This window comes from Pyrgilauda ruficollis, unplaced genomic scaffold (assembly GCF_017590135.1).
Source record: "Pyrgilauda ruficollis isolate IOZ18807 unplaced genomic scaffold, ASM1759013v1 scaffold83, whole genome shotgun sequence".
Classification (NCBI taxonomy): Eukaryota; Metazoa; Chordata; class Aves; order Passeriformes; family Passeridae; genus Pyrgilauda; species Pyrgilauda ruficollis.
Genome location: NW_024530266.1, coordinates 1,069,952 through 1,085,724, shown reverse-complemented (window position 1 = coordinate 1,085,724; position 15,773 = coordinate 1,069,952). Strand labels below are relative to the sequence as shown.

At 38.5% G+C, this 15,773-nt stretch overlaps 1 protein-coding gene across 13 annotated transcripts in view; it reads right to left on the bottom strand.

Annotated features, from left to right (window-relative positions):
* The window catches only part of PCNT (pericentrin), a 71,401-nt gene that overhangs the window by 19,926 nt on the left and 35,702 nt on the right, over nucleotides 1–15,773 (bottom strand). For 6 of the 13 annotated variants that reach the window (XM_041487690.1, XM_041487691.1, XM_041487694.1 and 3 more), the window contains 10 exons: nucleotides 15,304–15,447; nucleotides 14,926–14,964; nucleotides 10,973–11,202; nucleotides 10,411–10,530; nucleotides 9,858–9,878; nucleotides 7,541–7,768; nucleotides 4,346–4,516; nucleotides 3,031–3,183; nucleotides 2,477–2,647; nucleotides 1,102–2,214 (listed from right to left, as the gene is read on the bottom strand). In XM_041487690.1, coding sequence (XP_041343624.1) covers nucleotides 1,102–2,214; nucleotides 2,477–2,647; nucleotides 3,031–3,183; nucleotides 4,346–4,516; nucleotides 7,541–7,768; nucleotides 9,858–9,878; nucleotides 10,411–10,530; nucleotides 10,973–11,202; nucleotides 14,926–14,964; nucleotides 15,304–15,447 — 2,390 coding nt within the window. The remainder of the gene's footprint in view (nucleotides 1–1,101; nucleotides 2,215–2,476; nucleotides 2,648–3,030; nucleotides 3,184–4,345; nucleotides 4,517–7,540; nucleotides 7,769–9,857; nucleotides 9,879–10,410; nucleotides 10,531–10,972; nucleotides 11,203–14,925; nucleotides 14,965–15,303; nucleotides 15,448–15,773) is intronic. The other 7 variants (XM_041487695.1, XM_041487697.1, XM_041487698.1 and 4 more) reach the window with 5 other exon arrangements.

Sequence of the window (15,773 nt, the reverse complement as noted above, 5' to 3'; positions counted from 1 at the left end):
TTAACTGCCCCCAGCATGCCAGCATTCCCTGATATCCTTCAAAATGTTACCAATTCTCTCTTCACTGGATCCTAAATTAATTCTGTTTTTTTAAACAGGGATCTGACAATGCCTGCCTGTATGAACAACATGGTCCAGCAGCCACTGGGCTGGAAGTCTGCTGCCTTGTACAGACACATCCCATGGTCTGAAGTGCATCAGTCTGCACGGGCCATTTAACACTTTCCCCACCTGTTTCCTTTTCCTGAGAGATTTCTGGGGCAGACCCTGAACGTACAGAGTCACCCAGGCACGGATGGCACTGCTCCAAATGTGAACTTCCAGGCAAATAAAAATACAAACACCAGGAATGATCACATGTTTTGCATAGCTACACTCTTCATTTCTGCTTTAAAAATAAACGTGCCATCATACATAGCAATTATCCTATCATTTCTTTAAATAAGTCATCTACCTTGGGTGATTATTATAACACTCTGCCAAGCAGGGCCCTGAAAATCCACATAAGCCTGACACTGAAGGTTTTTCCTTTCCTGTATACTTGAACTCTCCATATAAACCCTCTTAACTAGCACTTATTACCTCTGTAAGTCAGCCTTTAAAGACAGTAACTTGGTGTGGGACAGATTTCTACAGCTCTCTTTAAAAAAGGGTCCTACTGTTTTCTAAAATTGAGTGATTTAGTAAGAATTTAAGATTAGGTTATTTGGAGCAAGTAGTTCTAGAGAAGATCCAGAATAATTACAAGAAAGAGTCACAGTAAATAAGAATTTTTGAAAGGAGACATGATGAGGTGTTTTCAAGCAGTTCTACAATACAGCCATGAAGAATGACAAACAGTTTTGGTAGCTCATGGTGGGCTCATTGCTCGGCTTGCAGATACCCATCCTCTCACCCTCCATCCTCAATAGATCAGGAGGAAAAAAAATAAGCTGGAAAGAACTCACAGGTGGAAAGAAAGAAGGGATATCACCTATTAATTACTCTTGCAGGCAAAATAAGAGTAAAATGGGGAAAATGTATTTAATCTATTAATCTAGAAATGTATTACTAAAAAAAATCTCTACAATAAATAATACTATTAAAAATCAAATCATGTACCAGTCTAGCAGTAGGGGAAGCCAGTACTCCAAATGACTCATCAATATTTGCTTCTAATTCCTGAATTCCATTTTTAAGGGCTACATCTTTTCTTTTACTCTGGCAGAATGGCTTGAGAAATTGAGACTCTTCATGACCTACTTGCTCCTTCAGCTTGCAAGACTCCAATTGGGAAAGAATTTCATCTCTTTCCAGTCGTAGGGCTTCGAGCTCTTTCCTATGGGCCTTGATTTCCCCTTTCAGTTTTGCAGTGCTCCCCTGCAGTTCCTTGATTTCTTTCAAGTAAGCTACTTCTTTCTGATTCAGTGCTTGCACCTGGAAATCAAGTCTGGAAACTTCTAATTGAAGACTGTAAACATCTTGTGCCTGACTTGCACCTCTCTTTTCCAACTCTGTTTGGAGCTCTGCTGCTTTTTCTGTTAAGTACTGCAGCTCAGTTGTGTCAGCTTCTCTTTGATCTGCCATTGTCTTAATTTGCATCTCTTTCTCTAGAATTTTTGCTTCCCTTTCTCTCACCTTATCTTCAAGTTCCTGAACTCGAGATGTAGTCATCTTTGTCTCAGCCTCTCTCTGAGACAAGAGAGTTTGGGAAATCCTGTATTCTTCCTGAAGTGCCTGGTGCTGGATTCTCAGGGCGGTGAGCTCTGCAACAGACTGCTCTGATGACTCTCGCAACTGTTGGCATTTTTTCTCCAAAATTTCCACTTCTGTTTTGAGCTGCAATTCCTTTTTTTCCAGTTGCTGCTGCAGAGCTTCTTTAGAAGCTGAGACAAGCTCCAGTTCCTCCTGAAGTTCTCTCACTTTGGAGAGTACCGATTCATTTCTACTGTTTGGATCAGCATCACCTTGACAGGCTACCAGTCCTTTCTTCAACTCATTCTCAAGGTTTTCCACTGACTTTTCCAAGGCATCTTCATAGAAATAAACTGGGTTATCACTGTCTTCATGACATACTGGTCCAAATTGTGCCAGCTCTTTTTGAAGCTTCTCAATGACTCCATGGAGTTGCTCCACCTCTTCATCCTTGTCCTTCCGCAGCCTCTCCTGGTCAAGGCGAAGGTGCTCAACCAGTGATCTGAGCTCTTCAATTTCAGGTTTTTGGTCTTCTGCAACCTAAGCAAATGGAAAAGCACTGAATATTACTGCATATAGGCAATTATTACTGCACACAGAGTTTATATTTCTCTTCTGAATCACATAGGCATTAAATCACACATTTAAGAGCAAGAACGACCACACATTTCAGCTGGTAACTTCTCAAAATAATCTCTACTTTCCTAAAGAGATTTATCAAACAGATTTCATTTACAGTAAGAATCTGCACACCTTGCTTCCCCCAAAAATCAAGCAATGAACATACAGTAAGCACTCTTACTTTATTCTCCAGAGCATTCTGCAGCTCATGCTGAAGTCTCTTCATCTGCTCATTCAAGTGATCGATTTCTTGATTCTTTTCTTCAAGCAGTGCTTGTGGGAATGACAAAGCTGAGGAATCACTAATACCCAGGTCCTGGCTTTTCTTCTCATGAAGTTTTGTTAGATCCTCCTGACCAGAGATAACAAAAAATCTCATTAGAAAGGAGGACTTTATTTAAACATTCTCTTACTTACTATAATGGTGAAGAGCTCAGGAACACAATTACAGCTTCTTTGGGTTCACACCACTGTGTTAGACTGCCCCAACACAGAAAATAACCTCAGCTTTTGATTTAAATCAAATCTCTGCAGAAGATAATGCCACAAGCACAAATCCAGAATACTGGGAGGCTATGATACGCAGCATTAGCCTTGTAAAGTTAATGCAACATTCTGATGGCAAGAGAAACAAAACCCAAATATCTGTTTACAGCATCATGAGATGAAGACCTCAGCACTCAAGTAAGCAGGTCTCTGACATTTTAGGCAGTGCACTAAAGCTAGGAAACCTACCTGCAAGTGTGCATTCTCTGCCTGAAGCTGGATGATGTTGGAAGTACTAAAGTTTTTTTGTATCTCTAACTGCAAGTTCAGCTGCAATATCTCCTCATCTTTCTTGCTCAAGTTATCTTTATATTGTTCTACTTGGTCTAGCAAAGTTGCAATCTAAAAAAAAAGCATAGCTGTTGCAATTAAGTCCTCCAAGATAAAACTTCATTCATTGTATTATTTAATAACAAGAATTAACTTCAGCAAATTCAGTGATTTCAACTCTAATCAACTTGCATTAATAAAACATAAATAAATAAATATTTAAAAGAGAGTGAGAAGCTTGTGTTCCAGCTCCTCATCTGCAAAACCAAAATACTGCAAAGGCAGGTTTCTGCTTTCTTTAAAAAAATAAAAAAAAATCTACCTGCTCACAAAGGATCTATTAATCTGTACTGTGAGCTATCAAGGTTTGACTGATGTCATTGGATGCAACAATATGAGACAAATTAGCATTTGATGTGGAACAAAGACAAGCAGTCAATATAAACACCATCCTTGTCCTCCCAGAAGCCAGAAATGAGCCTTGCAGCGCCAATCCCAATAATACAGACAACAAAGAGATGATTCAACAACCACACTTTTCTCTGCAGTGTGATGTTGCCATCCACTGTTTTTATCATCTCTTGCCTTAATGGGTTAGCAGGGTCTAGTGGCTTTGGGAATTATGACTGTTGAAATCAGACTTCATAAGAGAAATGGAAATTCCATCTCTAAACAAATTAATTTTTATTATCTTGTTCTGCTCTTGAAAGAATGGTGTACAATTGACTAGAGGATCACTCCCGTTTTTTTCTTTACACATCCTTAATTGGACTATGTTTCTGTATCACAGGTATTATAATAATATAAACATACAGTGGGGTTGTGTATGCATTTATACATGTAAAACCAGTAAGAGTTTAAGATATTGTGAGCAATTTCTCTGCGTTTCTTCTTAGCTTGACGCAAAAATTCACCACAAACATTCTCTCAAAGCAGGTTAAATTACATCATTATGGTATAATAATATATAATAATTATCTAAAATAAAATTATATAAATATACATAAAAATTATGTAATAATTATCTCTCACTGTCAAACAAAAACTTGTCTATTTCAACTTTGGAAGGAAAGGAAAATCAGCTTACAACTGATAGTGACCAGTATCAAGATATGTGAATCACCACCAGACAATTTCCAGCAGGAAAGGAGATGAACACAGAACAAAGCAAGAAAAAGGAAGGTTTGTTGAGGCCAAAGCAGCTCAGTCTGTAGAACTCTCCCAAAGCTCTCACCTCTCTCTCCTTGGCCTGAAGTGCTTCCTGCTCTGCCTGCAGCTGCTCCTTCAGCACTGGGGCAGAACTGCCATCCACTGGCACTCGGTGCCTTGCCTCATCCAGTTTAGACTGCAGGGCAGAGATCTGGATCAGGTTATTGTACTGCTGCTGTTGCAATGCTTCTTTATCCTGAAAAATTTTTTTCATGTTAGAATTAATTGATGTCAATATATAAAACTACTTAACCAGAACAATCCTGCTGAAACTTCATTGACCCTGACACACCCAGTACATCAAGAGCAATATATAATCCCAGTGGCCAACAAAGAAATAGGAATTCAAAACAACTAAATGCTTTTAGCTCATTTAAGTTTTTACCCCTTTTTGTAATCTAAATTTAAAAACTTCAGAAAATTTAGCATTCAGTGATAAATTACACTGTCTCAGTCACACAACACTTTATACATTTAAGAACATAACACCTTGTTCTTCTAGCCATTTCCAAATTTGTTATGATACCACCTATGTGCTAAACTAAATTTGATAGATGGACACAATTTAAGAAATGAGTTCTGGGTAGGTCAAAACCTACTCACAAACACATCAAGTCAGAATGTGATAAAGCAGAACTAAGTTTGTCCATCCTGTGATCTGCTAAGCTACCATGGCTTATTTTATTTAAAAAAAAAATTGATTTTTGATCCTCCTTCTCTCAGAGTCCTTCTCAGGAGCTGAGTCAGTCCAAGGAGGAAAGGTTCACTTGGGAATTGTCCAAAGAATAAGCATACATATCTGTACTTAATACAGTAAAGGAAAGCTTGACAAGAAACCTAAGGCAGTAATTGCCCCTGCTGTTCAACACTTACTCTGCCCATAGTTTAATGCACATATCTTTAATAGGTTATTTTAGACCCATTAGACTCATGATTTGTAAAAAAAAATATATAAATTTAACCATCTTTTCTCTATATCAAGATATCTAAGTCTCAGAGCACATGGCTAGCATCTTCTGATTGTCAACTGAAAGGAACAGCAATTAAAAAAAAAAAAAAGCAAAATTAATGCTGTATCACAGTATCAAAAAGGGAAAACCAGACATTTTTCTTGCCTTTGCATGAAACCTGTGATATGAACCAGCCCTCTGGCAACCCAGAAAGAACACACATCAAATCAAACCAAACCCCAAGCAAGAGCAGTGCCTTTTTTTTTGTTTTTATCAACTAAAAACATGACCCAAACCACACTGATCACTGCCCAAAACCCTTCAGCAGCATCCAGACTGCTGCAGAAGTGGGCTGCCTTGGCTCCAGTGTCCCTGCTTTCCCTGGACAGCAAAGCTGCAAGTGTGCAGGGTCAGCACAGCTCTGCACACAAGAGTTCAGCTCCTCCTGGCATTCTCCAGTTGCCATGGCCTGAGGTTGCTACAGCAACCCAGAAAAATCAGTTGTCAAGCTAGGCAAAAATCAGGGTTTTATATAATGCACCTTCACTGTAAAACTTTCTGGGTGGTCATTCACAGGTAGTCTAACATGGTGTCTTCTTCCATGAATCCCAAAATCCATAGGAGAGCAGACTCCCTAAATCAGCCCCACTTTTTATATCTCAAGCAAAAGGATGAGTGATCCTCCCAACCCAACCCTATCCAGGAGCTTCAATGTTACACATCAGCAACCTGAACCACCGAGAGGAACTGGGGCAGGACAGAACAAAGATCTGCTCCATGCTCATCAGCAGGGCAAATCAATCTGTCAGCTGTGACTTTACTCAGTTCCAAACTGTCCTATATTCAAGACATTCTATTCCCAGATCTATTTATTATTTCTCCATCACCTGCAATACATGCATTTTTCATATGCTGGAATTCGGAGGACAAGAAAATTCTTCAATGACCATTCACATCAAGTGTACTTTTACAGAAAAATGCCATGGCATGTAATAGTTCTCAGAGCTCCACTGGAACTTATTTACTGCACAAAGTTGCTTCAAGACAAGCTATCACAAGGCTTTCAGGTGGCAAATTGAATAGCACAACCTTGTTTAGTGTAGATTGGATGAATTAGTTTCTGGGGAAAAAAAAAGAAAAACCAAACTCAAGAACGTCTGAGTTTGGCTTATTTAAGATATTTACAAAACACCAATGGATGGGGACAACCAAAAGAATATTCTGAATTCACATGGATAAAGAAAGCCTGTTTAACAGCAACTCAAGATTCCAGAGAAAAGAGAACTTGCCAACAGCAAGTCTCCACAGTCTCCATCCCCTCCAAGGCAGACAGAAAGTAAATGGGCATGGCTTTTGTATGTTTGAATAAAACCACAGCAAAAATTAAACTCAGAATGGTTTAGAGTTCTCTGACTCAAAGCACAACCAAGCTGGCTCTGCTCAGGCAATTCTATCTCCCAGTCAGAGATATCACTGCCACTCTGAGCTTCCTTTAAGGAAGTGTGAACACTTCCCCCTTCCATTTAATTGCAATTTCCCTTGTTTATATGCACATCTTCTCATCCTTTCATTTGCACCTTCTAGTCTGCCTTCACCTTCTTATAACCTCCTCTTATGCGAATTTAGGCAACAAGATCTCCACAAAGCTTTCAACAATACTCAGCTAAGGAAAATTACTGGGAGGACACTGAACATTTAGTTTCAGATGGTAGAAAAAGTTATTCAGATGTTTGGTAACTTCTGCTAAAGGATTGTATGTCATTCTTAACTCTAGGCTGTGAATAACTCAGGAGTAGTAACAAAATGCTAGAAGTTTTGGACTATGGCAAACAGATCTGGCTTCAGACCCAGAGCAAGAAGACATACAGATTAAGATAATTTGATTTTAAACTCAGGTACTTATTAAAAACCCTCAGTGTTGGATGCTCAGTAACACCACCTTCTCAGAAGCTTCCAGACAAACTCAAGAGCAGCTCTGAAGCAGCAAACATGACTACTGCTAAAAGCAGCCTTCCTAGTAGGACTTTGAATCTTACTTAAGTCTTATAAGTAATATCTAAGTACATACCACTTACAAGTAGTATGCAAGTGTTTATAATGGACTTTGCAGAACCACAGATTATTTAAAACTGTGGCTGTGATATGTGCCATTAACACACCAGTTTAACTCAGCACTGGGTGCCAGACAACATCACAAACACTACTGACAACCCCCATAAAGCCACTGTCATGTAGTGCCAACCCCATTTAAATAAGGATTTTAAAATTACCTGTTTCAGTTCAGTTTCCACTTTCTTCATTTTCTGCAGCTGTTGTTCCAAGCTCTGTACAGTCTTTGAGACCTCAGCACCGCTGAGCTTCAGCTCTTGGATCTGTGCCATCAGATTTTCTATTTCTTTATCACGAGCTGCAATTTCTTGGTGTTTTCGCTCCTTTTCTAGTAACAGTTTATTGTAATCATCCATCTTCTCTTTTATTTCTGCTTGCAAAGACTCTACCTACACAGGAATCACAGTATACAGATATTCAGGCAATATGAACAAATTTCCTGCCAGTTGAAAGCAAGAGTCATTTCACATTGAGGGAGGTTTTACTACGGATTAAAGTGGTGCTAAAATCTCAGGTGAAAATAAAACTAAATATGCACAGAAAGTAAGAAGAAGTTAGCTTTCTGAAATCTTGTTTTCCAAATGCAGCAGCTCTTAGATACATGTTTGATTACTCTCTCAACATCTGCAGTACTCTCAAAGTACTAGATGAAGGTATATTCTCAAAGGAGCCTTTTGGTGATGGGGTTAGTTGGTTATCAGATTAAAAACCCACCAAGACTACATGAGTTATTCATAATAGCATTGGGTTTATTTCTGTAACCTAAGAACCCTCTTCCAATATTCCAAGGAATTCCAGTTTAGAGGAAGATACCAAGAACTGAAGGATAAATATGCCATCAGAAAGACTCCCAGGAATCAACATAAGACAGGTACTTAGCTTTCCAAAAATCCTTTAACTATGAAGAGGATAAAAATTCTGAATTTTAGCTGCAGGAAAACAGTCATTCATTGATCCCAGTAATCAAGGTGAAGGCAAGGCTAGGAGCTTTGGTGTGACAGACACTATCTCAGGGTGTGACAGTCATTTCGCATAGTGAAAGCAAGCTCAGGCAGGAAAGCAGTGGGAATGGAGAAGTAATTTGGTCAAGACCCATGAGCAAGGAAGATGGGATTTTACAATATAAATGTTTTGTTTATCAGAAAGTATTTGAGTTAATGTAAATCCCACTTCAACATAATGAAATAAAGATTCTTTGCATTAACATAGATCTTTACATCTTCAAAGTATTGTGGAGATATTACTAAAGCAGGAAAACACACTTGAGCAAATCAAGAGTCAAATAATCAACAGGGAGAGTGTAGGAGACTGATTAAGAAAATCAAGTTATGAAGATTACATTTTCAAGCTGCTTACAGGCACTAACATTTCCTTGACTGTGTATGTATCTTACTCCCTTCTCATCTCATCAGCAACTAACCACTGCTAACCATAACACAGGTCTTACAGTAAAGCTTTTGGGTACAGAAAAATCTTCTAGAAGTCTAATCTTTCTATTGCCACATCATTTTGGCATCAGAATCCCCAAACTATGACACCTCAGACATAAAAAGCATGTTTTTAACACCACATTGCTAGAAAGCTGGTGCTGCAATCCTGTAGCTAAGAAAACACTTCCACATGACCTTCACTCTCACAGTGCAGCTCCCAAGAACCAGTCAGCACTCTTTTCACAAAATAATCCCACTTACACATACCTTGTACCTAGTAAACACCAGAGGGGGAAATTTGTTATAAGTGCTACTGAAAAAATCAGGAGTTCACTTGAGCTGCTTTGGAGTGAGTTAAGCACTTACTGATGTTACAGCTGCATTAAACAAGTGAGCAAATACTGACATTTCCTGGCACAGAATGCCTGTATACCTCACCCAACCCACAAATGTCACTTGCTTAGTTACCATCCTTGTGTGTTTTTCTCCAAGTAAATTTTCATCCTTTCTGAGAGAGGCTGCAAAGCTACAGCATTCATTTTTTCAGCTATGCCCTCCAGCATGGAAAATTAATTTACTGGAAATTCATTAATATTTAAGATATAGATGTGCACCTCTAACACTGAGGTACACAATTTCATAGCTGTACTTAAATAGACAGATGGAAATGAAATTAACTACTTTCCAAGTTTTTATAAGAGCCAGGCCACAAACAAAAGGCAACAGTTTTTATCATCACCATTCCAGTATCTTTGTTTCATGCTCCAAACCTCAACCTCTCATTTTACACCAAAAGGCTGTTTTGGTGAATAACTGCCTGTAACACCTTTGAGCAATAAGCCAGGAGAGCTAAGTACCTATGTACAGGAAATTAAATTGAAAGCAGTCATTCATTCCCTGCAAGAATGCTGCCACCCTAAAACCTGTATTCTTAGCTCCAAGTCATGCCTTGACATATCAAGAAGAGGAGAAAAGCTAAAGCATATCTAGAAGAGATTGAAAGGAAAAGGAAAGAAAAGTTAAGAGACATTCATGCTGTTTTCCATACCTGTAGAATCAATTCATAGTTCTGTATAATGTTCATTTATGTGAAAAAAAAAGAAAACAAACAACCAATCAAAAAGAAAAAAAAACAAAAGTTAATCTTTGAAGCCAAGCATCAAACAAACAAAACTGTAAACAAGGACTCATTCATAAACTTAAACAGGATGAGGCATGCAGACAAAGGACATCTCTATTACAATTGTTTAGGTGGAAAAATAAACACATTTGGAACCCAGAAGTCATTTCTCAGAGGTGCTTTTTAGAGCAGAGTGTCTGTAGTGGTGTCCTCCATGGTTCCTTTAAATCAGGCCCAGAGGTTCCTTTAAACCAGACTCAGAAACTTTATTGTAAAGCACCTGCAACAGTTCTCTCCATCTCCATAACAAATAATATAAGTGCACCCTCATTGCCTGAATGTAGTTCACAGCTGGGGAAAAATCTGCCCTCTGGGTAACAGAGGGAAAAAGCTCTTCCACAACCCAGACCCCCAAGAACATACAGTTTTGGTATTTAATTGTAATAAAACTCTGTTGGCCACCAAGCCTGATTTTACTCACCCTGTGCTCTCTGGACTGTCCTGAAGTCTGTGACTTTGCTGACAGTTTTAACTGTTCTTCCAATTTCTGAATTTCCTGCTGAAAATCATCGCGTTCATGTTCCCTTTCTATGGCTTGTTCCTGTAAATCCAGCCAGAGAGAATCAAAATATTTTTGAAGATTTCATTACAGTCTTGAATACAAGAATAATTAGGGTTTATTTTTGTGGTGAAGAAATTGTTAATTTAAAAAATAGTTAACTTATGATTAATAATTAATCAGGACTACCTTCTAGTAGTCCTGAAAGCACATCTATGACAAGGAAATAAAAAAAAAAGAAAGCACCTTTTTGACAACATACATACAAACCACAATTATCATTTAATAAAAAGGAAGAATTACCCTGCAATACTACAAAAACTGAATAGAAAATTTAACTTTTTTCTTCTTTCATGAGACTAGTACACTAAGGTCTTAATTTCAACCAAAAAATAGAGCCCATTTTGGGAATCACCTTCCATGTCTCAAACCAGGATGAGAATTTATTACCTCCAAACCCATAGAAATGTGGTCTCTTACTTACATCCATGAACTGCCGCTGGTTTTTAAGCTGCTTTTCAAGAACTTCAATTTGCTGTTTTAATTCAGTTATCTCCAGTAACTTTGTAGCCAGGTCTTGGTTACTTTGCAGCTGCTCTTCCAGTTCCACCTCCAACACCTTCATCTGAGAGCGCAAATTGGAATGGTCCTTTTCTGCCTGACACTGAAGCTCAAGTTTCTCCTTTGACAAAAATTCTACTTCCTTGAGTAGACCTGAGTAAGGACACAAAAATAATAAAAGCTGTCAGTGAAAGGTACAAAAAGTCATATTTCAGATGAGCTTAAATTAAAATAAAGAAAAAATATTTATTCTTGAGATGGGCTGTAGGAGACATCCTATACTGCTCTACCCTAAATCCTTGCCACCCTTCTGTCCCAGATCTCTCCTTGATCAAGCCATCCAACACAGAATTCTCAGTTCCTCTAAACTCTCATGCCAAGATCCTCCTCGGCCATCCAATACCCAGTCTTGGGCTAGTTTCTCCATGACTCCTGCCTTGTGCCATGCTGGATACTGCTGCTGCCATCTCTGCTGCAGAGTCAGCACCCAGACCATCCTTCCAGGGGCCACTGGGGCCCAGCCTGACCCCAAAGCCAGCTGCTATGAAAAAGCAAAGTTACTGTACTTCTCTGAACCTGAGTGGGGATTAAAATCCACAGAAAAGTCATGCTTACAGAAAATCAGTCCTGTTTGGGGGTATAAAGGGAAGAAAACACCTGGGAAAAAAAGATGGCACATATTTTCCCTATGCAGAAAAAGAAATACCAAAAAAGGGAAGTGCACATAGCTGAAATTATTTAAGTTATCAAGAGTTAATTTACAGCTACAAACTACATTTTCAATCAGTTGGATGCACTGAATACACTGTTTAGGAGACCAAAAATGTGAATACTCTTGGAGAAAACTACTTTAATTGTGAATATAGTTAGTAGCCTGAGCATGAAAAAAAGCCTGTCTATTCTGTATCAAAGCAAGGTCCTGCAACAGCTCATGATTTTACTTTTCAAATGTTGCATTATTCACCTCAAATGTTTTTGGTCATAGGTTAAAGGTAAGTCTGTGATGCAACAAGGACCTTAAAAAATCATCCAGCCCAATTTCCAGGAGAGACAATTCCCTTTTTGAAGTATGAACCATACAATGCATGTGATTTCTGACCTAATGTCATTAGAAGCTGCTCTTACAAACCTTTGCTACCATAGCTTACCTACAACATTTTTCCTAGGGCTTCATTGTCCACAGATGTTTAATGACATTTCTAGACCCTTGATACTAAGCAAAAAATCATGAAAATTTCCATGTTCATGTATAAAAAGTAAAGTGTGACAGGCTTGGCAACAGGCAACAACATTTACACTACACATTGGGGAAAATATCACCACAGTGAGGATAATGGAAAACAATGTGAAAAGTCTGTGAATTCATTGGCTCTGGAAAAAAAAAAAAAAAAAAAAAAAAAAAAAAGAGACAAAGAGAAAGAAGAAAAGTTTGGGACAAAAACATGGACTACGTGAGCTCTGAAGCTCCACAGCAACCCTGTTGTGGATTACAGTTACACTCCAACTACATTTCACTCCAAGCACTAATTATAGCCTACATAATAACCACAGTGCAATCTCTGCGCCACACTCCCTACTTTGTATTTTATTTTTAAATAATCACAATAAGTAATCACGAATTCATTTGGTCGTGGATGTAACTCAGGCTCTGGCAGCATGCATGAAGTGAAGACTCTGCCCTAATTTCCTCCCAATTCCCTTGGAGCTGTATTATACATTTAATATATTATATGGACCATGTAATGCAACAGAAAAAAAAACAAAACACAAAACCCAACAAAATCTGAATTCCATCAGGGCATCCAATCCCAGCCATAGCTGCATGACAGAGATGATCTTTTGCCAAGCAGGAGATGGGAATAATGTGAATAAAATAGCACTCTAGTGTATTTACTAATACATGGTGCAGAGAGGAGGGCAAGGTCAGGTGCTAGAGATATTGATTATGATAGAGATATTTGGACACCCAAAGGAAGGTCATGGATTTAGACTGACCCTGACAAAAAAACAATTGGTATTTGGGAAAATAAGTACAAGAATTTTGCCTCCTATATCCTAAGAAACTTGGGTGATGGCTTCTTTTTTAGCTTCCAGAGGAACACTAGTGCTTTATGAAGAACAAAATACTGATTAGGTAACACTGACTTACACAGTCACAGTCACCTCCTCAGAAAAAATGCAAATTAATTGAAAAAAATTATTAGGCAAGCAGATTTTACCTGGAATCAGCAGTATTTCATAGAAAGCAGGTGTCAAATTTTGGCAACCTCTAAGCTCAATCTTTCTGACAAATTTTTAATTTTTTTAAGCACATGTTCCTCAAGCATATAAACAGAATTTCAAGCAACACACCAACAGATCATCAGCTCACAGATTTGTTTCTTTGTAGAGACAAACCTACTTTATTAATGCTACTTCACATCATGCAGTTCCCCTTGGGAAAGGCCCCAGCACACTCCTTCCCACTCCCCAGATCATTAGCAAATGCCAAGCTCCATTCCAAAAGAGTTTTAATTAGCAAGGCCATTCTACTCACATTAGTACTCCACATGGAAAACAGGAGAAGTCAACTTTTCAAGGAATAAGCCTATGTCAATCAGCTCCAAACAATAGGATTTATATTTATCATGTTTTCCACATACTACAAACAATTCCAAACCTGAGGAAAAGTACTACAGATGGCTGGGGTGAGGGAAAGGGGATGGATTTCAGGACTTGGCCCTTGCAGCAAAAGTAACTGCTCAAGTTCTAAGGAGCTGCTGGCAAGAGCTGGGCTGCAGCTCCTGGGAGAATGTCAATCCTAAAATACACCATAACCAACTCGGTTCTACAGAGGGCAGCAGCAAATTTCAGGACAGTGAGGTGGACACCAAAAATAGGTTAAATTAAAAATAGCGATTGAGGGAGATGTGAATGGACAGAAGGAATAAAGATACAGCAGTGGGTAAGAAAGCTCAGTACAGCTTTTTGACTCTAACAGGAATTTGCCTACGTAGCTTTTTATTCACCTGAGTGATTTGGTTTACTCAGCTCACACTCTCTGGGGAAAAGAAAAAGTCCAGAAACAAGAAACAGTGAATATGCAAGAATCTATGAATATATGTACATAAATATAATTAATCTGAAAAACAATAGGAGAATTCTATTTCGAGTAGACCACAAAATAATAATGTCAACTATGAATTTATCAGATCTAAATGTTAGCCACTCAGCAGTTTAGTATGCAAACTTCAGTTCAGGAGGAAAAAAAATTGCTTTCAATTTGGCATCTACAAATTTGACTTCCAAAATTAGTGTGTAACTCTAAGGATCCTTCCTGCTTATTTCTGGTTTCTTCTTTCATTTCTTTACTTGGTAGCCTTCCCAACCATTCTGCTTTTATTTTTCTGACCTACCAATTCATTCAGTTACATTTCTCTCATCTCCCTTAGACATCCTTCAGTTCTTGCTGTACTTTTTTTAGCTCACAGTTTTATGTCACCTCAAATACTTTTCTTTTTTCCCATCCTTTTAACTTAATTTATTCATTTTGACAGCCGACTTTGTATCACTAGAAGCTCACAGCCAGTTTGCAACCCACTCCATTCCCTCAAAAAAAATGTAGCTGGCAAATACAAAGCAAATGGCACAATGCACTTTAAGCCTGATGGAAGCAAAACATCTTTTTCACTTCAAATATTCATTATTGAATTTTCTTAATTTTGCACCACAGAAGTCATAGCTTTTTATAGTCAAGATACTTATAAATCCAGTAACGTGTTGGGCCTAATTATTAAGTACTATTCCTCATTGTTAAAATAAAATAAAAATTATCAATTCATTCACTCAGCGTTACAGCAACACAGCAAGAAAAATTCCACACTTGTTATTACAAACCTGAACCTTCTTTTTGTGCTACATTAGCAACAGGTGCTCCTAGAAATCAAAACACAGACACATGGACAAGATGAATAGGGCATTGTGATCCATTTCATCTTCTAGACCACCAAAACACAGAATGGAATAAAGATAGCGTATGGAATAGTGCCAAATTTTAAGCATTTCTTCTTTATTGTGCCACAAAGCTCCTGATGACCTCGATGCATGCCTGGAGAGCTTTCTACCTTTACAGGAAGAGCCTCTCACCTGTGTACCAGTCTGAGCTGCTCAGTAGTTCATTGAGCCAAACTCTGATCCATGACAGGAGGACACTGCAATGTGCCCTGGCTGGAGGAAAGTTTGTTTTGTGGTAAGAATTCTGTACCCTCTACTCACCAAGAATTGCCTGCTCCTGGGTCAGCTCCTGGAAGCGTTCCCTCATGTTCTCCAGCTCCACAACAAGTCGACGCTCAGATTCCTCTTTCAGGTTTAAGGCCTCTTCTAACGCAGCTTTTTCTGCAACGTAGCCTTCAATAATGCCTGGAAGCCAAGTCAGAATGCAAATAAAGCCATAGACAAACTCATCTGCTGGGAAAAAGCAGCTTGAAAACATCAGTAAACAACTTTTTCCAAACGATGGAAGGTGACAAAAAGGAAGATGATTTATATTTATACTGTAGCTAGGCTTTTGAAGTATCTTAAGGAATAAAATGTACTAGTTAATGTATTCTAAGATTATCAAGATTTTATGAGGCTGACACAACACAAAGTGTCTTCAAACCTGTAGGGTCCAAATGGGGATCATTAAGCTTTAATGGCCTCAGATGAGCTTACAACACATCCTCTGCTAAGGGCCGATGTTTCAA